Here is a 22,274-nt window from a genome sequence, read left to right as displayed (position 1 = left end):
ATTTATAATTTAAAAATAATTTTTCTATATAAGTAATCAAAATAAATATGGAATAAGAATACAAATTATATTACAACAAAAATAAATGTCAAATGTTACTGTTATAAATATACACAAAATTATTTTTAAAATAAGTTATAAATGCTTTTTTAAATTTTAATACATAAGAGATGTGTTCATAAACTTATGGTTAAAAAAAAAAAAACAAATATTAAGTCTAAACTAAAAAATGCATGCCTTTTAAAGATTGTTACTTTTTCTTTTTTTTTGGAACTGGTGATTTGGGATCTCCTACATCAGCTTTATCAACTTTATCAGCTTTCTTTTTAACTGGAGCAGGAGATGGTGCTGGCTTTAAGTTTTTTTTAATCAATTTTTTCTGTTCTCTTTCTTTTTCTTCCAATTCTTGGTTTTCTCGCTCTATTAGTGTAATTAATGTGTTACACCGTCTTTGTAATTCATTAGCAGTACGACTTTTAATAAACCAATCAAATCTAAATTGAGGAGCACATCTAAAACAGAAATTAAATTTTATTAGGTAATTCAAAATATAGTTAATATTATGATTATTAGAGGACTTATAATAAATGATTTATTTAAATAAATATGAATTATTACATTACATTGGAATGTAATAATTTTGAATATTTAATAATTCTGTTACAGGAAACTAAGTTTAAATATATAAAAAAAAATTCTTTTACTCTTTTTAAACTTTAAAATGTAGAAGAATAAAATTAATTTTTTATACTAGAATATCAATTGATTAGTTTTGCTTCAATTTTTTTCTTAGTATTTAATATCTAAAATTATTAAATATAATATTAGAGAATCATCAAGAATATTGAAAATTATCAATTATAAAATAAATTTTCAAATTAAATTAAATTTAACATTTTTATTTTTTATTAATTTAAGACATGACGTGTCATTAACAATATTTGAATATCGAGTATTAGAATTTTCTGTTATTTATTATACCAATAATTTAACCTAATCTCACCTTATAGCTGCTCTTAATTCTTCATATACATTTTCTTTATCAAATCCAAGTTTATGAAGCATGCAAACTAAAAATCTGTCTTCTTCCTCAGTATAATTTTTGCCTTTGTTCGCTCCATATGAAATGCGTAATTGATGAAATGGAGCCCTATACCTGGTCATCTAATGGAACATATCATTGAAAAAGGTAAAAATTTATACAAATCTTTTGAATAAAAAAAATATATATAAATACATTACTTTAGCATCCAAAGCTCTTTTAATGCTGGCTCGGCGTTGTATTTTGGATTCTCCTCTTTCTATTTGCCCCATAATTCTATCAATATCTTGGAACTCATTACATCTTTCCCAAAACACAGCACTGTATTCTCTTACCTCTTCAGCTGTTTTACCTAAAATTAAATTATAGTTGGTTTTTATTTAGGTACAGAAATATAAGGTTGATAAATTAGTATCAATAATTTAATACAACAGTTAAATCATAAATACCTTCTACTTCTTTAGATATATTATCAATGTCATCTCTGCCATATTTTTCATTAGCTTTAATAAATTGGTTAAAATCACGTTTATTCCAATTTGTGAATCCCTAAAACCATATAAGTATAATTAATGGATGTATAAGTTAGGTATTAAGTATTAAAAATAAAATACAATTTACTTTTGTTAATAAAACTTCTTTTTCTGCTTGTTCTTCTTCAGTGAGTGGTTGTGCTTCATCTATTTTTTTTTGTTCTTCTTTCTGTATTTTAGCCGCATCAGCACCTAATTCTGAATTTTTTGGTACCTGTTTCAATAAAAAATTATTTAATAAATTTAATTTAAAAATGAATCAAAATCTTAAATTAATTTTAGGATTATTATTAAGTTGGTTGATAAGTAATACATACTTAATAATTTAATTAATGTTGACACACAACAATTTTATAATATACATAAAATCACATAAGGTTTGTTTAATGTTTAAGTAATTTAGGTCAACCCACTTCTTATTCTAATTTATTAAATTAAACTTAAACTCACTTTATATCCAACCGTTTGTCTGTAGTAATAAATTTCTTGATCAAGTAAATCAAATAAACGAGTAGGGAAAAATTGGAAATCTTGAACCAATGGCTGTTTAGGTGGACGAGGTGCCTAGGGAAATTAAATAAATACATTTTATACTAAATAATAAATTTATAAATATAAATGGAATTAGCTCATATAATTATTAATTTATAAAACATTATATAATTTTTATTATTACTTTAGGTTGTTTAGGTTCAGATGTTCTAAGTGCTTCACGAAAATAGGCATCAACAGCATAATTAGCTTTGCGTTCACGTTTAGGTGGTTCTATCCAATTTCCAATACCAGTCAACTTTTGTTTTTCTCTATAAATATTTAAGCCAAATTAAATGACATAAATATATTTAACATTTGCAATTTAATTATCAATTTTAATATACCTATAGTCTTCTCCTTCAAATGTATACAAGGATGATTCTGTTTGAGCATCTAATGTAAAATTTCTCAATGACGACTCTCCTAAAGATTCCAACTTTTGTTTCATTTCTTCTGTCTAAATAAACATAAATCCATATTTTATACAATAATTACTTATTAGATATGTAACAATAAATTCCAAACAAAGCTTTAAAATAAATAATAAAAAAAAAAATTCAATAGTTTTATATTAATATTAAACTGTAGAATTTGATAAACCAAAGTCGGTTCTTAGAATATCAAATTATTTTAACATGCCTAATAATATCATAATACTAAAATGATTATTTGAATATAAATCTATACCTTTTCTTCACCTTTCCGTAAAATAGTATCAATATCTTCATCAGTAATTTCAGAATCTTTAGACTGGAAAACATGATTTGCACCGTGTCTGATCATATTTAACATTTCATCTTTATTTAAGGTATTTTTCTGATTATCTATCAATCGACCTTGTTGGATAACTAATTTATCCAGCCGAAGTTTAACTTCAGCTCTTTCAACAATTTTTTCTTCAACAGTATTTTCAGTGATAAGACGGAATACCCTAACTTGTTTTTTTTGTCCAATTCTATGAGCTCGATCCTAATTAAAAATGTTATTAATAGTTTGTAAAATTTTAAAAGAATAAAATATACTAACCATTGCTTGTAAGTCCATTTGAGGATTCCAATCAGAGTCATATATAATAACAACATCTGCAGTAGCTAAATTAATACCTAAACCACCAGCTCGAGTAGAAAGTATAAAAACAAACTTTTTACTATTTGGTTCATTGTATTCATTAATTTGACGTTGGCGATCTTCATGAGGGGTTTGACCATCTAATCGACAATACTAAAAATAAATATGTAAAATTAATTTTTTAAATAAATACTACAAAAAGATAAATTAAATTCAAAATATAATGATTTATCGATTAATAATTTAACTAGAAAATAAACAAAATAGTTAATTTATAAAAGAATTTTAAGAAATATGAACTAATGTTTACTAAAATACAAATTGTAAATTTTGATTTGATAAATATTTAATATTTCATGATAAATCCGATAACAATTTTTAAATGAAAGTTAATGCCAAATAATCTACTTAATAGAATTAATTATAATAATTAATACATACATTATATCCTTTCCAGTGCATGTAATCCTCTAAAATATCCATCATACGTGTCATTTGACTAAACACAAGTACACGGGAGTCTTGTTCTTTTAAAGCTTTCAATAACTTATCAAATACAACCATTTTGCCACAGTTAAAAACCTAAAACACCATATTGTTAAATCATAGTTTCTTTCTTTTGTAAGTCTCATAAGTCATACAATATGTTCATCAGTTGTATAAGGTGGGCCTGGTTCAACACCATCAAAAAGATATGGATGGTTACTGCACTTTCGTAGCTGCATAAGAATGTTTTGTAGTCTCATTTTCTCTACTTTGCCAGCACCATTAACTACATCTATATCTTTCATCAATACTTTTGTATACCTGCAATAGACAAATGATTAACTTACAATGTTCAACTAACACGTTTAAAGTACTATTGGTCATATATTTACCATTCTCTTTGTAATTTACTTAGGCCAACATAAACTTTGACTTCTTTTTTAGGTTTCAGACGTTTTTCCACTTCAGATTTTAATCTTCTTAAAAGAAATGGTCTTAATACCTATGCAGACATTACAATAAATTATATTTTGTATAATTAAAATATTGTTTTAATAAGAATAAACTTACAGCATGCAGTCGTTCAATTAAGGCATTATCCCCAAGGCAATTGTTCGTATTAAACCAAGAATCAAAATCCTGTTAAAAAAGTCCTATTAATATTTAGAAAAAATATTTATATTAAGTTATAACTTACATCTGATGAATTAAATACATCTGGCAGCAAGAAATTCAATAATGCCCACAATTCATGCAGATTATTTTGCAATGGTGTACCAGTTAACAATAATCGATTTGTAGTTTCAAACTCCCTAATTATTTCGGATAGTTTACTTTTTTCATTTTTTATTCTATGAGCTTCATCAATTACTAAATATCTCCATTGAATTTTACGTAATACAGCTCTTTCGCGAATAATCATTTCATAAGATGTAATACAAACATCCCAGTCTCCAGGTATAAAAGTCTCACGAATAAATTTAACCTAAAATATATTTTAAGAATTTATATATTAATATTATGTAAAATATAGATAAAATACTAGGTTCTGAAATTTTAATAGTATTTTTAATTATTACATAAATTAAAACACATTAAAAGTATTATCAAATTATTTAGTATGGCATATTCATTCAAATTATATGATACAATTTTAACTGTATCTGTTTAAAATATTTTATTTTTCAGATGGAAAATGTTTGGTTTATAGAATATTTTCTATATTATAAGATTTGAATGCTTTTTTCATAAAATTCTATTTGACAAATACAACAATATTTAAGAGAATGTCATACATGCAAGTGTTGGTTTCATCTCACTAACAGATAAAATACCGAAATATATAATCAACAATTACAATCATATGTGTTCAGCTTAAACATTACATTAAAGTTTATAGTCAAATTACCAATATCAAACAGTAAAGTAAGTACATTATCTGTGTACTCTTGTTTTTTGAACAATGTTAATCTTTAGAGGTTATGAACATTGTTAATATTAAAGTTTTACATATTAATAAATCGTTTAGAAATTAAATACTGTAAAATAAACAACAACAAATGTTTTTACCTTTGAGTTTGAAAATAGGCAATTTCACTCCAATATTTAAACTATACACACAAAAACAAAACTGTTGAAAGAATATTTTGGTATGCAGTAGTAGGATGGAAACAACACACATGTACAATGCAATTTTAATAGTTTATGCTAACAATCAAATACTATTCAATAAAACTCATTACAATTAGTTAACCTAAACATACCCGTGCATCCCTGTCTCCGATCATACAAACAGTTCGAATTGTAGGACACCATTTCTTAAATTCATTTACCCAATTTTGTAATGTTGATTTAGGAACAATAACCATATGAGGTCCAGGTATATTTCTGTAATGCTTCATGTATCTGCAAATAGATAATAATAATAAAGAAGTTGTTGAAAAAAATTGCCAAATACAAAATACAATATTATCACTCACCCTAAAAGTGATATTGTTTGTAAAGTTTTACCAAGCCCCATTTCATCAGCCAGAATACCATTAATTCCATTTTCATACAATGATATCATCCAATTCAAACCACGTACTTGATAATCACGTAGTTCCCCATTCTGTATATAATATGGAGATTCATCAAACTGTGTGATGTACTTGTCAGCTGCCAATGATTCCTTTAATAACTCTTCATCTTCTTCCTGTTCGGTTTGGCGATGACGAAGGCTATACAAGACAATATGATATTTAATTTAATTACATAGTTAAAAGTTAAATATTTAACATAATATATTTAATTATTTTAATAGTTTAATATTTACTTGTAAAATGTAATTATATTTCTATAGCTGTAAATTTTTACAACGTACTATGCATTATTTATACTTATAATATAAAGTAATTTAATTTTGAATGGAAAAATTTAACTTAATTTTAAATCTATATTATCTTATTATTTTTAGTTATAAAAGTCTAAAAAATTTTGAGGTTATATTAGGTTAAGATAATACGTTGTGAAGGAACAAATAATGATATCACAACCCCCTTAAAAAAGTTGACGCAGTAGCATCAAAATAGTGCTCTTTGGCCTGCCACTGAAGTTAACTACATTCTAGATAAGCAGGTAGTTGAAATAATTGAAAAATTCTTGTATTTTTAAAAAATATTATCAATAGTTCAGTATTTAAAAGTAAAATAGTAAAAATTCTTACTCTGCTGAATCTCCAGTTTCAGCTTTAGGTTTACGAGGTCTACCCTTAGCTTTTTTTGGCGTGTTTCCACTAGCACTAGCAGTGCTTGATCCATCCTTTTTTTGATTAGCTGTCATAAAATGAGCAAAGATTTCTGTTTGTTTGAGAAGATAATCAAATCTCTTTCCACGGTCAGTTTCCTATAAAATTAATAAATATTATCAATAAAATTAATATAACATTCATTTAACATTATTAATGAATGGTTATTACAACTTTAGCACCAAAAACTTTTCCATCTTTTTCTTTGGAAGGAGATACTTCATCTTCAGACCCAGAATTGTTCTAAAAAATTAATTTAAATTAAAAATGATAAGTAAGATATAATAATAAAATATACTTAAATGTGAAAAACCGAAAAAGGGCAACTTTTCATTTTTGTACCTTTTTTAATAAGAGTAAAAATAACAAAAATGGGTATTATCCCATTTACAAAAGTAAAACATTCTAAATTTATATTCTACTTTTACAGTATACAGTAAAAATCTTTAGAATAAGCACAGTTAAAATGATACACTGCTTAGAACTAGGCAAATGTCCATATAATTGTACATTAAAAAAAACAATTTTGAGTATAGTTAAAACGAATACCAGCTATGTCAAACATACATTTGCTACTAGTATTTATTATCATTTTTCATTATGTAAATACAGACGTAAAGGTATGTACATATACTGTACATGAGGTATTTTTTTACTAACATGTTCTTGGAGTTTTCAAGTTTATTACCTAATTCATGTAAGAAGATTGAAAACTTCCAAACATTAGATGGAAATGGTTTTTTTTTTTTGATATTTCACTGTTTTATATTCAATATAAATACTTCTTCTAATTGTATGAAACAAAAAGAACTTGCTGGCTCTCTGAATGTTAAAACCTTATTTTACCTAATTTTTATACTTTAGTTACAATTTACATAGGTAAATATTAAAAATACTTAATATCAATTCATATTTTTGTAATGAAGTTTAATGAGAAGGTAAATAATAATAATAAAACCATACAGGAAGTTTGGTTTATTGTTAACAAAAGACATACCTACTTAATACTTTATGAAATTGCAACTTGAACATGAATTTGAAATTTATAATAGGTAGTTTAATAGGAAATTATGAGATCAAAATATTCCTAAAAATAAGTGCTAACATTACTTGTAGTAGTTTATCTAAGATTGTTAGAAAATCAGTACTCAAGAAAATGAATTCTAAAATATTATAAAATAGCTTCCAATGGTATGACCAATTAATTATGTAAATTATTAGACATCATGGGATCAGTTATAGTAGCTATACATTTAAAATAAAATGTTTTAATACTAACAGTATTCTCCTTTTTTGAATTATTCAAATTTTCTTTTTTGCCAGGTGATTTTGTATTTTTAGCCGGTTCATAATCGTCGTCTTCAATTTCCATGTCAGGACTATCCATTTCAATTAATACAGTTACCGGAACAACGCTACGATTATACTACACAATACACATGCATTACCATTAGAATTACGATCGTTAGTTATATAAAGATGGCATGAAAATATTTCGAAAAATTCATATACGGTATTGAATACTTACCCTATTAGGCTAAATGGATACAATTAATATTTATGATTTATTAAAAAAATGTTATTAAATATTGTTGAAAACAGATTAACTACTAACAAGTATCAACAAACCTTTGGTAATAATCGTTAGAGTATAAAACAATAGTGCATATGTAATAGTCAACTACACTCCACGATTAAACCGCGAAAATGGAAGCGAGACAAAAAAATAAAAAGTAGTCAACAACATACAGCAACCAACCGCAACGGACAAACAGTGTAACAGTCGTCAAACAAGTAACTCGATAACTATACAATATAGTATACCGTAGTAATCGTAGTATTGTTGTCCTTGTCGGTCAACAATCAACATTCTGATGCAGTGTTACCAACATCGGCATCATCTATTCTAAGACGCTTATTCAAGTTTTCAAAATAATATATAGAAATATCAGTAAATTTGATTAAAAAATAATGTTTTTCTAGTTTTTAATGAAATAAAAATCAAGTTGTGCACTTATATTTTTGAATTAAAACAAATATACTGGCCTTTAAAATAATGATTTCGATATCTCGTTATTACAAATAATTATTATTCTCATAAATGAATGTTTTAAGATGAATAACAGTTGTTCAAAAAATCATTTGTTCCAAACACGGTTTATCACACAGAATAGATATCAGAATATTCAATATATTATAAGAATATAATATTATATTTATCTATATCTGTGTATTATATATTAATCCCTGGTATAAACCATAGATATATAAATAGTATATATAGTTGTAGTTTTATATTTCTATGGGTATAAATTAAATTTGAAAATAATAAAAATTGGAATAAATATAGTTTGGAACAATGAGCCTAGAACAAAATAAAATTGTAATCTATTTTGTCATGATTGTAATTATTAGCTGGTGCCTGGTGGCATAAGTTGTTTATGGAAAAAATGGTCATTAGAACAAATATTTCTTGGAACTAAAGGCAGTGTGGCCCGTATCACTGTTGTCGACAGATAATAATAAAGATTCGATAATATGTTTGTTCTTTGATAATATGCATGTTTATATATATTATTTACTCAATGGCATGCATGCCGCATGGTATTAAATTTAATATTATTATCAAGTATTCAAATTTCAAGTGTGATAGTGTAAAACTTTTACAAACAATAGTACAACACGTGTATTTTTTGTTTCCAATTTTCATTATATTTCAACTTAATACTTTCCAATTTCCATTGACAAAGTGAATAAGATATTTATTCAAGAGCGCTCCGTTAGTATTGAATTGTCTTTTAACATGGCTCCTAAAAGCGTCTCGAAGAAAAAACAAATAAAAAACAAAAAATCTACAAAAGTGATTTCTAAAAAAAATGGAACGATGAGCGATAGTATCGATGATTCCGATGATGGATCGTTAGATGCAATTGAATTTAACAGTGAGTTAATTATTTTTAGATACCATAGTCTTCAACAGGGTTTGCACTAACAATATTTTAGAACTCAGCAAGTAGATACCAGAATTTAGCTTGTATACACATTTTGGTATGAGAGAATACCATTCCCACCCCCTAACTAACCATAGCCAATATACCATTCTCAATTTTTAGCAGTTTAGACCTGCTCAATTTGTGTTGTACTGCAATTGCACATTAGTGCAAATTCTGGTTTTTTATAATTGTTGTTACTATCCTTTTTTTTTTAGGCGAATCTGATCATGATGCAAGTTTAAGTGAGGATGATGGTAATGCATATGATAGTGATGATTTGGATGAAGATTTAGAAAAACTGAAAACTTCTGACCCAGAATTCTATAAGTATTTAAAGGAATGTGATAAAAAATTGACAAGTATGCCTGGACAAGATAACGATGAAAGTTTAAATGATGATGATGACGATTATGATGAATATGATGTGGAAGGAATAAAATCAGAAAAAATACATAAGCCACCTACTGATTTAGAAGTAAGTAATGTATAATATGTAAGTTTTTGAAGTAAATAAAATGTAAAGAGAAATCATTATTGATCTAATTACTAATTTTAATCATGATATGTTGTTAATTTAAATTATATTGAATATTTTAGATTGGAAGTGATGAAAGCGATTTTGATGAAGGACCAAGTAATAATGGAGGAGATTTAACTGTTATTACTTTGTCAATGATAGAGACTTGGAGACAAAAACTTCAAAATTCGTAAGATAAATTTATATGAAATAAAATCCATTTACTAATATGGTTATAGGTACATAGAAAACTGAGTATAAATTATAATTTTAGAAAACAAAAACTCAAATATATTACTACAGCATCTAAAGCAATGACAGCAGCACTTCAACGTATAACAGCAAATGAAATTAATAAACCAACATGTTATAAAGTTGAAGGAAGCTCAGGTAAATATATATATATATATATATATATATTATTTTAAACTAAACATTTTTTTAATTATGTTTTATTTTTTTTAGTATTCAATGCAGTTCTTCAAATGTGTATGTTTGATTTGCAACCTGCCCTTTTGAAATTTTTGAAACTTCCTCCTGGTACATCATCAAAAACCATGATTTCTAAATCAAAGCATTGGAAGAAAGTGAAAATGACTCTACGTTCATATTTAACAGATCTAACTAGAGTAATAACAATTTTTGTTTTTAATATTTAAATAATTGAATGGTTAATTTATCTTCATTTTACAAAAAAAAAAATGTGTAATTAACTCATTAAACCTTTTAAGTTATTTAGGAATAATTTTAAATGTTTTTAGCTATTAACAACAGTCTCTAGTGAAGACATTACCTGTGTACTATTAAAGCATTACCACCAAATGATACCATTTTTATCATGTCTTCCTACAATTGTGAAACCAGTTTTGAAAAGATTTGTAGCACTATGGAGTGCTAATGCAAGTGAAACAGTTAAAGTAGTATCTTTCTTGTGTATTTTGAAGTTAGCTAATAGTGATTTATCATCTTATTTGGAAATGATTCTGAAGGTAATTAAATTAAAATACTTAATTGAAAATATTTATGTTATTTATTGAAAATAATGTTTTTAGGCTATGTATGTGGGGTATATTTCAAATAGCAAGTTTGTTACTCCAAATGCTTTACCTGGGATTAACTTCATGAGACAATCATTGTCAGAAATGTTTACTATCAGTGAATCAGTATCTTATAATCATGCATTTTTATATATTAGACAATTAGCCATTCATCTTCGATCAGCTGTAACTTTAAAAAAAAAGGTATATTAAATTTATTTTTTTTGTTTATACAATTTTGTATTGCTATTTAATTATTTTTATTTACATTTTTTAGGAAAATATACAATCAGTTTACAATTGGCAGTATATATATTCACTTAAATTGTGGACAGATGTTTTGTGTGCTACATTAAATAAGAAACAATTGCAAACTTTGGTTTACCCTCTTGTTCAAGTATACCCATTACACAGAAATTTAATTTTTTTTTTTTAATTGATTAATAAATAATAATTATGTTTTTTAGATTATTATTGGGTGTTCTAAACTCATACCAACAGTACAATATTTGCCATTAAGGTTTCATTGTATTTCAATGTTAACTAAGCTTAGTAGAGAAACTGGAAAATTTATACCAATTCTACCACATATTTTAGAGGTATTTATAGATTAAGTTTGCTTATTCTACGAGGTGAGAACAAAATTGTTTGCTTAATTTATTAATTATTATTATTTTTAAGGTGCTTACTATAGTAGATTTTCAAAAGAAACATTCAAAAACTTCAATGAGACCAATGGACTTTACTTGCATTTTACGTTTGTCAAAATCACAATTACAGGAAAATGTATTTAAAGATGCAGTTATAGAAAATGTTCATAGTGCTTTCATGGAATATCTTGTTATTGAGGCACATACAATCAGTTTTCCTGATATAGTTGTACCTTTTATTATCAAAGTATGTTTTATTTACACTTATTAATTACCTACATCATTAAGTTAAAACCAAAATTATTTTAATATTAATACTATTATTTATTTAGATGAAAGAGTTTCTTAAAAATTGTAAAAATATTAATTATACAAGAAAGTTACGTACTTTGTTGGATAAAGTGAAAGAAACATCAACTGTTTTAAGTGAAAAACGAGGAAAAAGTGGACTTTTACTTCATGATTTAAAAGGTATTGAAGCATGGGAATCTGATATTAAGTTAGCTGGTACTCCTATGTCTCAATATTATGATAGTTGGTTTAAAATAAATCAGCAACAAGTTGCTAGAAAATTAACAAATAACATTGCAGTAAGTTAATTAACTAATAGTAAAAAATTATTTATGAGTGATTTATGATTCATTTTTAATTTCTTAGCTTGGAGAATTCAATATTCCTACTTTAAAGAAACATAAACCTAAAGAAAATGGTGGGGGACCAGCTGAACTATTTCCTTCTGATGATGAAGAATATGAGCCTAATTTTGGGTAAGACTTTTTAGTAGATAAATTCAGTTTTAATCTTTATACTAAGTCCATCAAAAGATTAACATTTTACTTTTTTAAATACACGGAACTAGATTTAATGATAGTAAAACTTTCTTTTTACACTAGGACTTGGATACTTCAAACATTTTTAAATTAATATTTTTGCATCAATATTAAAAGCAAAATCTTATAAAATACTGTACTGCAAATGAGGCTGCCTTCTAATATTCATCCAATACTCTGAGTGTTCTATTGTCTCACTGTTTGTACTTTGTGACATACATTCTAAAATTACCGACGCCTTTCTGTTAGTGGAATAAGAATTATGAGCCTGCAACTAAAAAAAAGGCACAACTTTTCTTTCGAAGTTTTGGTTTTGTTTTTACATTCATACCTTCAGCTGAGTTCAGCTTAGAATTATCCGAGTTCTACTGTAATACCTAAATAATAATAATTATCAAAATTTATGTTTGGTGACTGAACAAAGTGATTTTTTATAAGAAACACTAACTTTATTATTGTTAATTTACATTTTATTAACTAAAAGTTGCATATTAAAAAATAATACTGTTATTGTCTGGATTTAGGTCTTCAGAGGATGAAAAGAGTGAAGGTGAAAACGATGAAAATGATGATGAAGAAGATGATAATGATGATGAAGAAGATGATATTGATGAAGAAGAAGATGACGATGATGATGATGATGATGATGATGAAAATTAATTAATGACTTGATATTATTTACTTTTCAAGTTAAATATCTAGTAATTTAAGTATTGATTTTAATTATTCACAATAAAAAAAAAATTAAAAATGTCAATTGCATATTTTAATTACTGTACTATTTTGTATTTGTAGCCATTTTACTATGAAACATGTGAATTGATTTCTAAATTAATTTTGGTTCTTTTCAGTTTTTGTACTACTATAGTTAATAGGAGTCTGGACTTTGAAATTTCACTTCTGTTATTTTTCCAAACTGCTTCAACATATTTATATATATAGAATGCAAATAAATTACAATTATTATTTTGTAGATTTGATATATGGAGTATATACTCAAGGCGTATTGAATATTTATCGTTATGAAAGTTTTTTAAGTGTCTAAATAAAAAAAAAAAAAAAACAATATAAGTTACTGCTCTACTGTACTGCCGTGTATATTGTCTAGTGTACAGGTGTACCTTACATGCTACAGTATTTACTATGATTAGTATACCTCATTAAGAGGATACTTTATATACATATGTGGTCTTCATATAGGTTGGGTTAGTGTAACAGAAAAATCCATTTCACATAGACAAAAATCATTAGAGCTGTAGTCTAAGTTAAACACTTCAAACACATTTATATTTTCCCACTATGCAAAGGAAAACTGGCTATGCAGTATTATCTTTAATTTTTCAATCACTTAAATGAAAACATGTTATTTTTGTGTTTTTAAATTAATTTTTTTGTAATTCTGACATCAAAAAAATAATAGGATGTAGCATAGTTCAAAACATCCTCATTCTAGTGTAAAAATTTGGTTGCTTGACTTGTGTTATAGCAGTATAGCCTACAGTTTACAACTTGAGTGGTCCTTGCCTGTATAAAACTGTTTTTACTATATTGTTTTTTTTATATCTTTTTGTGATGGTGACAATACATGCAAGTGAACTAGGCGAAGCATCCTTTAAACTTCAAACGTTCAATCCCTTATAAAAAAAAAAGTATGTATCTTTATTTTCAATATTTTTAAATTGCTAATAAAATACCCTGTGTGGGATATCGTTGTATTTGTTTTTAAATTTTTCAAATGCTTGTAAAGTTATCTTATATAATCTAAACATTTCGATAATTTTATTGATATTGAATGCATATAAAATGAAAATTGAATCAATAGTACCTAGTTTTTAAAGTTTCTGAAATTAATCCTTTTTGGGATACAACAAAAATACAAAATAATTAATCTTTAAGAAATATTATTTTACGTGGGAATGTGACTAATGTCGTCATAATTATAACTTTTAAATATAACAATTAAAGTAAAAAATTCAAATGTTCCAACCTTATTTTTTCAACTTTTTTCATTGAAAGGGGTATTACGAGTTAAGAACGATAGTGCTAAAATAAATTGGCGGAAATTACTTAGTAGTAGTTTTTTTTATCTTGACCACTCATAGTACCAACTATAGATCCAATTTTTTATTAGAAACTACCTTCAAAATTGAAGATTGAAGAATTTTTTGACTATAAATCATGCGCATTTTCACAAAAAAAAAAAAAAAAAATGTAAAATCGATTAATCAGTATTATATTCTGATATTCATTATTCATTAATTCGCTCAGAAATCAGAATCTGAAACCACCCGGAAGCAAATCAATCTGTAAGATGCTTCTGTTACATACCTATATGAATTATATATTTTATTTTGTGGTTACACTGTCTGAAACTGATACTGTGATATCTTGATTATTAAAGATAATTTTATTAGATAATAATAATTCAAGACTCAAGTACTAAATCATAAGTTACAATTTATAATTGAGGTAATGCGAAGTTTTAATTATTATTTGAAAATTTAAATTGTCAGAAATAATAATATTGTAACATTACATTTTAGTTATTAACACTTGCTATGAAACATTTAAAATTCATTTCGAGGACTGTGTTGGTACGTAATGAAAATGTGGACGAAGCTTGCCGTATATTGAACCGAATAATGGGTTCTGAAGGTTTCTTGGATCAGTACAGAAGAACAATGTTTTATGAAAAGCCCACGCAAATGAGAAGGAGATTAACTATGAGAAATGTAAAGCTATTTACGATGAAGACATGAAGCGGAAGATTAATTTTGTTCTACGCAAAAACCGACCAGAGCCATTTCCTGGATGTTATTAATCAAGTTAAGCTTAAATTATTTTTAAAATATTTTAACATACAATGTTGTTTGCATAAATATTGTAATATTATAGTATCATATACTATTATACTCATAATATTTTGTAAATTTTAAATTCAATATACTAGATAATTATTTTGATTGATATTGAAATTATTTGTTATTATGATAAATTTACCATTAAGTAGTTATGAGTAGTATACAATCCAATTACCAATATGTGAAAAATATAATGTCTTATAGTAAATGAAATTATGAAGATTCTATTTTAGTAATAACTCTTGAGTAACTTTATTACATATCTTACTCGTACAATAACTTAATTATTATATAAGTAAACTCAAGTTAGTAACACAAAACAGGTGTTATAAACCCCTGCTATATTAGTTAGACAGTACTGAATTTATAGCATAATTATAAATGAACCTTTTTTATGTAAATTTCTATAGAATTGATAGCCCTGTGGTACAGTAAGATATCGAATGTATCTCAACATGGATTAAGTCACTGTAATGTATCATGTATGTTTTAAATTAGGATTCAATGAAATCAAAATGATTGTTTAAGAAAAATGATTCTGAAGGAAAACTCTTTCAGCGTATAATACAAAGTATATTTTATGATTATTTATATTGTTATTAAAGCATAGGATAGTGTTTACATTTAGCAGTACCTACTTAATATTATATCTCGACTGAAATACATAACACCAGAGGTTTTATTTAATTTTTTATATTCTTATAAGAAAACTTCTTCTTATAAAAGGTATATAATATGATACTATAGAATTGGCTAACCCATAGGGAAATATAAAAAAAAGAAAATAGAAAAGATGAAGAGAAGTAGGTGTACTATGAAAATTGTTATTGTATCTAGGAGCACTAATTAGTAATTCACACCTATATACTCCTATACATATATACCTATATGTTACTATAACAGGAAGCTTACTTCCACTATGTATAAACAATGAAAATAATAACATACAATACGTTTATTTATTTATTCTAATAGATGCCTCTAAAAGCATAAATATAACATATTGTATAATAGGATACTACAACTCATACGTAGGTCCTTGGAGCATAATTATAATTGAAAGGGTGTAATGATGGGTTTTATTTTTATAATAAATTACATCAATGATTTATCAAACACTAAACTTACAGCAAACATGTAATAGGATGTAAAAAAATATGAATTTAGCTTTACCGAGTTTACTGTTAATTGTCAAAACCATAAATCCGAAAATAATTTTTTGGTTCTTACTAATTATACTTGTTACCTTCACTGACTTATGAAGACCCCATACCCGCATGTATTTTCTCCGTTTTATAAGTATGTATAATGTAACATGGAAAATTTATGCTCAGCAGATCACGTGTAGCTCTGTTAGTTTAAAAATGAATAATAAAAAAATATATAAACAATTAGACCCATTATGAAATTCGATAGTAAGAATATTATCTGTGTTCGTATTTTGGTTTTTACGATTATTCAGTTTTTAAGTGAGTAATTAGCATTTTTAATTTACACCATATTATAAATGCATAATTTGCTAAAAAATTGAACAATGGTAAAAACCAACAGAACTCCAAACCCTTCTCCCGGTACACCACTAAATATGTTTTAGGAGTATTGCACCAATAGCACACTATCGGCTTAATAAAGGTTTGTATAACTTCGTCTTTATAGTTTTTAACAGCAGCTTTGATTTCAACTTTCAAAAGTGTAATTTTGGCAATTATGCGCGGTTTCTGGCTATAATTTTTTTTCTTCCAATATTTTATTACTGTTATTAATTAATTTCTTACAGATACAAAGGTGTTATTACTAATTTTAGTGTTAGTATCCACCGACGTGTTTCTGCGGATACTTCCATGCATTTATTTCCCTTATAGATTATATAATATAATAATACATAATGTAATGTTGTACTGGAATTGTGTATTCTGATTACTGTTTCTGGTGTATCTACATTGAAGGATGTGATAATATAATAATAATAATTAATACATCCATCTGTATATCAAGTAGATTGTTAAATTTTACGTGAGCGGGATCGCTAACATTCACTCTCTGTTAACTTTGCCTGGGTATGAAGTAAATTGAGATTAAAGAAAAATCAAGGTCCATTTCCCTGGCACCCCCACTTTAGAATTTCGAAACAAAACTAAGAGCCTTTTTTTGTGCTTCATTTGTGCCGATTTGTGCCGAAAATCCCGACATTTGTGCTTTTGAACTTCCTGAGATACGAACGTTTTTTATAGGTGGTGCTGGGGAAATGGTTGCACCCCCACTTTGGAATTTTTAAATGAAACTAAGAGCCTTTTTTTGTGCATTGTTTGTGCTGATTTGTGCCAAAAGTCCCGACGTTTGTGCTTTTGAACTTCCCGAGATACGAACGTTTTTTATAGGGGGTGCTGGGGAAATGGTTGCACCCCCATTTTCATATTTAAAAATTTTAATGGTGCCAATAATTTGTGCATCGTTTGTGCTGATTTGTGCCGAAATTCCCAACATTTGTGCTTTCGAACTTCCCGAGATACGAACGTTTTTCATAGGGGGTGCTAGAGAAATGGTTGCACCCCCATTTTCATATTTAAAAATTTTAATGGTGCCAATAATTTGTGCATCGTTTGTGCTGATTTGTGCCGAAATTCCCAACATTTGTGCTTTCGAACTTCCCGAGATACGAACGTTTTTCATAGGGGGTACCTTGGAAATGGTTTTACCGACTTTTAACCCTTATAACAAGTATCAGAAGGCCATATTAAGGCTATAATAACCCTAAGTAAGAAATCGTATTATTATTATTTTGTAGTTTGTATAGTATAATTATCGTTTTTACACAATATTTTATAAACTATAAGTTTTTTACATGTATTTTTATGTTTACTTTTTACAATTATTAATTAAATTTTTGTTATATTATATGTGTTAAAAAACTTATATCGACTTATATACCAAATGTCCAAAATACATGATCAATAATATAATTATTACAATATATTACAATATTAATAATGATTGTATGATTTGAATACCATTTGTTTAATAAAACGATCATCATAATAAATTGTAATAATATGATGTGTCGACTATTAAAATATTATGTGTTTAAAAATGATTTTCCTAGGCATAATTAAAGAAAAAGTATAACATCTACATAATTATAATTATAAATCTTTTTTAATTAAATAGATTAGTAATTACAAACTTAAAAATGTATAACAATTTAAGTAAGAAATAGTATTATTATTATTTTGTAATTTGGTACAATAAAATATAATATAGTATTTATTAATTATTTTTAGATGGAATTGTCGTTTTAAAAAATATATATTAATTATTATATGTTTAATATTGATTATTAAACATTAATGTATATACCAAATGTCTAAATATGATATTTTTTTAATAACACCGAACGTGTTTCACTGTATTATCAACAATATATGCTCAACTACTTATTGAACTATTTCCAAAAGTAATTGGAACATTGAATAGGTTGTTCATAGTTTGAAATTCGTATTTTAGATCATGTTCAAAGTTTGTTAAGAAAATGAACATCATGTTCTATTATATTATGTGTTAAAAAGCTTATCGACATACAATATAGAGTATAAAAGAAAAGGAAGAGCTTGTGAAAATAATCGATTTTGAAATGATTTTTTTTCAAGCATAATTTAGGTATTTGGAAAACTATAACCTAACCTATATTCTGATTTATGATATGTTACTATTGTCAAGTAAATGTTTAGATAGCATCTTCATAATTTATTATAATACTTGGGTCCATTAATACGGCCCCTCTAAATCGGGATTTTCAAATTCTATTTGTGGAGATATTACAAATTTTGTTTTTTGAAAGCGTGGAATGGTTCTAGACGTCAATTTATCGTTTGGAATGGAAGTTAATTTGTTTGTATTTACAAAAACAATGCCAGTCACCATACTTCACGTCATGTAGGTATATAAATTATTAAAATAAAAAAAAAAATAAAAATTACACTTCAAAAATTATAATTTTTTATATTGTAAATCTGTATATATCTAACTTTGTTTTTCCAAAGGGCTTGACCCGTAAATATAAATAAATAAATAAATATTTATTTTTGCCTACACAATCTTTGTATATTTTTACTATACCTAATACTAATAAGTAAGATGCAATTCCGGCAGTTTACCAATTGTACCTAAAATTATTTTTTTTTTATTCCAAAATAATTACGCTCTACAGTCTACACATTTTACAATATCTACCTAAGGAAAATGTATTAGCTAGTTGTAATTATTATATAATAAATGAAAACACTAACCGATTTTTTTTGTGAGCATTTATACATAATATAATATAATATAAATAAATACATTATTTTTGCATTTTACAAGTTACTTTATGATTGTTAATTATTCAAAACTAAATACCAGTTACATTATAATTTGCTTCATAATATTCCCATACTGTTATAAAATATATTATACCCAGTCACTTTAACCAGTAATCAATTAATAAATAAATAAGTTTTAATTTTCAGCCATTTTAGTATGTGTTATAGTTGTTATACAAATGAAATTGGTATACTGCTAATAAACGAAAATTTTGTGTTAGGCGCAATAATAGATCTATGCCCGCAATGCCGTACTATAGTTTTCATCTTATCTGTTTTGGTGCCCAGGTAAAATGATGACATTTTTGGAATACAATAGAAAAATACTGCGCGCGTGCTGTAAGGACTAAGGATGTAGGACTATTGTAATAGCCTATAATGAGTAATGACCAATGAGTCTGTTATAAACCGGTACCTTAAGTCCAAAGGTCTCCAAGTTATCAGTTTTGTAGTTTTTAAGCATTGTAAGAAAACGATTTTTATAATTTGTCATTTGTGATTTCGTATGGTCACAGACCACAGTGAGACTACCATTTTTTTTAGTTTGTAAACTGAATGTATTATTCTACTGTCTATTTAATATTCGTGTGTTTAGTACAATATTGTTTAAACTAGTAAGTATTTTTTTAATTAATAATTAATATAATTTATATTAGTGCATATACTATTTAGTTATTATGATTTCCTAATTCCATATTCTAGATATAACAGAAAAAAATAACAGTTTTTGTTGGATACGGAAATATAGAACGCACTCATCCGATCTTAAACAGTTGAATCTTGAATGGTAAATATTATATTATGTTATTATTTTACATTTTTTTAATAAGTATAAGGCTTTAACGGCTAGGTCATTATTTTACAGTTTTATTCAAATGATTAATAGATAGTTTTGTTTATAGTTGATAATTGCTTAGCTATGAGTTAAATAATATTTGTAGTTTTATAAATATATATTTTAAGTATAATTTTTTTTTAAGTTAATTAATATATAGTATTATTTTATTATTCAATTTTATTATCAATACCTATATGGATTTGAAGACACTATGTTATTATTATATTACATTATACAGATACTATATATAGGTATTTTATATTATATTTAAAAATATTAGAATTTTGAACTTACAGATTTGTTAGTAGATGTGATTTTTTTTTTATATTCAAGTGATAAATACTAATAACTGATACTAGGTATCAATTCTTCTGAGTGTTTTTAGAGTTTTTCTGAGTATAAAAATATATTTAAAAATTTTTTTAAAAGTTATTTTCCAATACCCATAAAAATCTTACGAAATTCTTTCAAAAAAAAAAAAAAAAAATTAAACGCAATCATAAAAAAATAAGTCCCGGTAAAAAACTGCGTACATGCACTAGGAAAAAGTAAATTAATTAAAAAAGTCTAAAATAATAAAATCGAATAAAATAATAAATAAAATAGTACCTACCTATGTAATTATTATTATAATGCAATAAACATTATAATATATATATATATATAATTATGTTGATATATTTTATAGTTTTAAGTATACAAACTTGTATAAATACATTTGTTTCCATGTACAAAAAAAAAATTGCAGATATATATGATTACAAAGTGATGTGAAATTTTTTATCTTAAGATGTCTATTTATTTATATGTATTTTATAATTTACGTATAATACCTACACGATTGTATTAATTTATTTGTTTTGACATTAAAATAAAATATACTGTTTACTCCCAATGAGTTGTTAAGTATTAAAAAAAAACTTTATTTAAATTTTTATTAAATTGTTATACATTTTTAAGTTTGTAATTACTAATCTATTTAATTAAAAAAGATTTATAATTATAATTATGTAGATGTTATACTTTTTCTTTAATTATGCCTAGGAAAATCATTTTTAAACACATAATATTTTAATAGTCGACACATCATATTATTACAATTTATTATGATGATCGTTTTATTAAACAAATGGTATTCAAATCATACAATCATTATTAATATTGTAATATATTGTAATAATTATATTATTGATCATGTATTTTGGACATTTGGTATATAAGTCGATATAAGTTTTTTAACACATATAATATAACAAAAATTTAATTAATAATTGTAAAAAGTAAACATAAAAATACATGTAAAAAACTTATAGTTTATAAAATATTGTGTAAAAACGATAATTATACTATACAAACTACAAAATAATAATAATACGATTTCTTACTTAGGGTTATTATAGCCTTAATATGGCCTTCTGATACTTGTTATAAGGGTTAAAAGTCGGTAAAACCATTTCCAAGGTACCCCCTATGAAAAACGTTCGTATCTCGGGAAGTTCGAAAGCACAAATGTTGGGAATTTCGGCACAAATCAGCACAAACGATGCACAAATTATTGGCACCATTAAAATTTTTAAATATGAAAAAGGGGGTGCAACCATTTCTCTAGCACCCCCTATGAAAAACGTTCGTATCTCGGGAAGTTCGAAAGCACAAATGTTGGGAATTTCGGCACAAATCAGCACAAACGATGCACAAATTATTGGCACCATTAAAATTTTTAAATATGAAAATGGGGGTGCAAC

The 22,274-nt window shown here is 25.7% G+C and overlaps 3 protein-coding genes across 5 annotated transcripts; 2 read left to right on the top strand and 1 right to left on the bottom strand.

Moving 5' to 3' along the window:
* Nucleotides 1-46: 46 nt before the first annotated feature.
* LOC114128215 (chromatin-remodeling complex ATPase chain Iswi) lies at nucleotides 47-8,253 on the bottom strand. 3 transcript variants are annotated; one of them, XM_050200665.1, is made up of 21 exons: nucleotides 7,977-8,253; nucleotides 7,728-7,874; nucleotides 6,620-6,691; nucleotides 6,368-6,546; nucleotides 5,643-5,882; nucleotides 5,427-5,568; nucleotides 4,361-4,648; nucleotides 4,234-4,302; nucleotides 4,056-4,165; nucleotides 3,819-3,984; nucleotides 3,619-3,759; nucleotides 3,136-3,330; nucleotides 2,797-3,078; nucleotides 2,454-2,566; nucleotides 2,252-2,378; nucleotides 2,026-2,139; nucleotides 1,664-1,789; nucleotides 1,492-1,591; nucleotides 1,243-1,394; nucleotides 1,004-1,164; nucleotides 47-512 (listed from the first exon to the last, which is right to left on the bottom strand). In XM_050200665.1, exons 2-21 carry the CDS (start codon nucleotides 7,833-7,835, stop codon nucleotides 251-253), a joined length of 3,147 nt encoding a protein of 1,048 aa, XP_050056622.1. In that variant the 5' UTR covers nucleotides 7,836-7,874; nucleotides 7,977-8,253; the 3' UTR covers nucleotides 47-250. The 3 variants fall into 3 exon arrangements, with proteins under 3 accessions (XP_050056622.1, XP_050056623.1, XP_027848482.2); XM_050200666.1 differs by having other exon boundaries at nucleotides 6,623-6,691; XM_027992681.2 differs by having other exon boundaries at nucleotides 8,078-8,253.
* Nucleotides 8,254-9,051: 798 nt separating this feature from the next.
* LOC114128222 (nucleolar complex protein 2 homolog) lies at nucleotides 9,052-13,232 on the top strand. The gene is made up of 13 exons (XM_027992691.2): nucleotides 9,052-9,390; nucleotides 9,657-9,916; nucleotides 10,039-10,148; nucleotides 10,233-10,348; nucleotides 10,424-10,587; nucleotides 10,720-10,947; nucleotides 11,011-11,199; nucleotides 11,273-11,392; nucleotides 11,463-11,594; nucleotides 11,677-11,892; nucleotides 11,978-12,235; nucleotides 12,303-12,412; nucleotides 13,000-13,232. Exons 1-13 carry the CDS (start codon nucleotides 9,252-9,254, stop codon nucleotides 13,133-13,135), a joined length of 2,178 nt encoding a protein of 725 aa, XP_027848492.2. The 5' UTR covers nucleotides 9,052-9,251; the 3' UTR covers nucleotides 13,136-13,232.
* Nucleotides 13,233-14,792: 1,560 nt separating this feature from the next.
* Nucleotides 14,793-15,442, top strand: LOC114128246 (28S ribosomal protein S21, mitochondrial). Its single transcript, XM_027992721.2, is given in 3 exon segments — nucleotides 14,793-14,944; nucleotides 15,019-15,190; nucleotides 15,193-15,442. Coding segments are annotated over 2 exon segments (261 nt in total). The 5' UTR covers nucleotides 14,793-14,944; nucleotides 15,019-15,033; the 3' UTR covers nucleotides 15,297-15,442.
* The last annotated feature ends 6,832 nt before the right edge of the window (nucleotides 15,443-22,274 follow it).

This window comes from Aphis gossypii, chromosome 2 (genome assembly GCF_020184175.1).
Source record: "Aphis gossypii isolate Hap1 chromosome 2, ASM2018417v2, whole genome shotgun sequence".
Lineage (NCBI taxonomy): Eukaryota > Metazoa > Arthropoda > Insecta > Hemiptera > Aphididae > Aphis > Aphis gossypii.
Note: the sequence above shows the minus strand (reverse complement) of the source record. Positions and strands in the feature narration are given on the sequence as shown.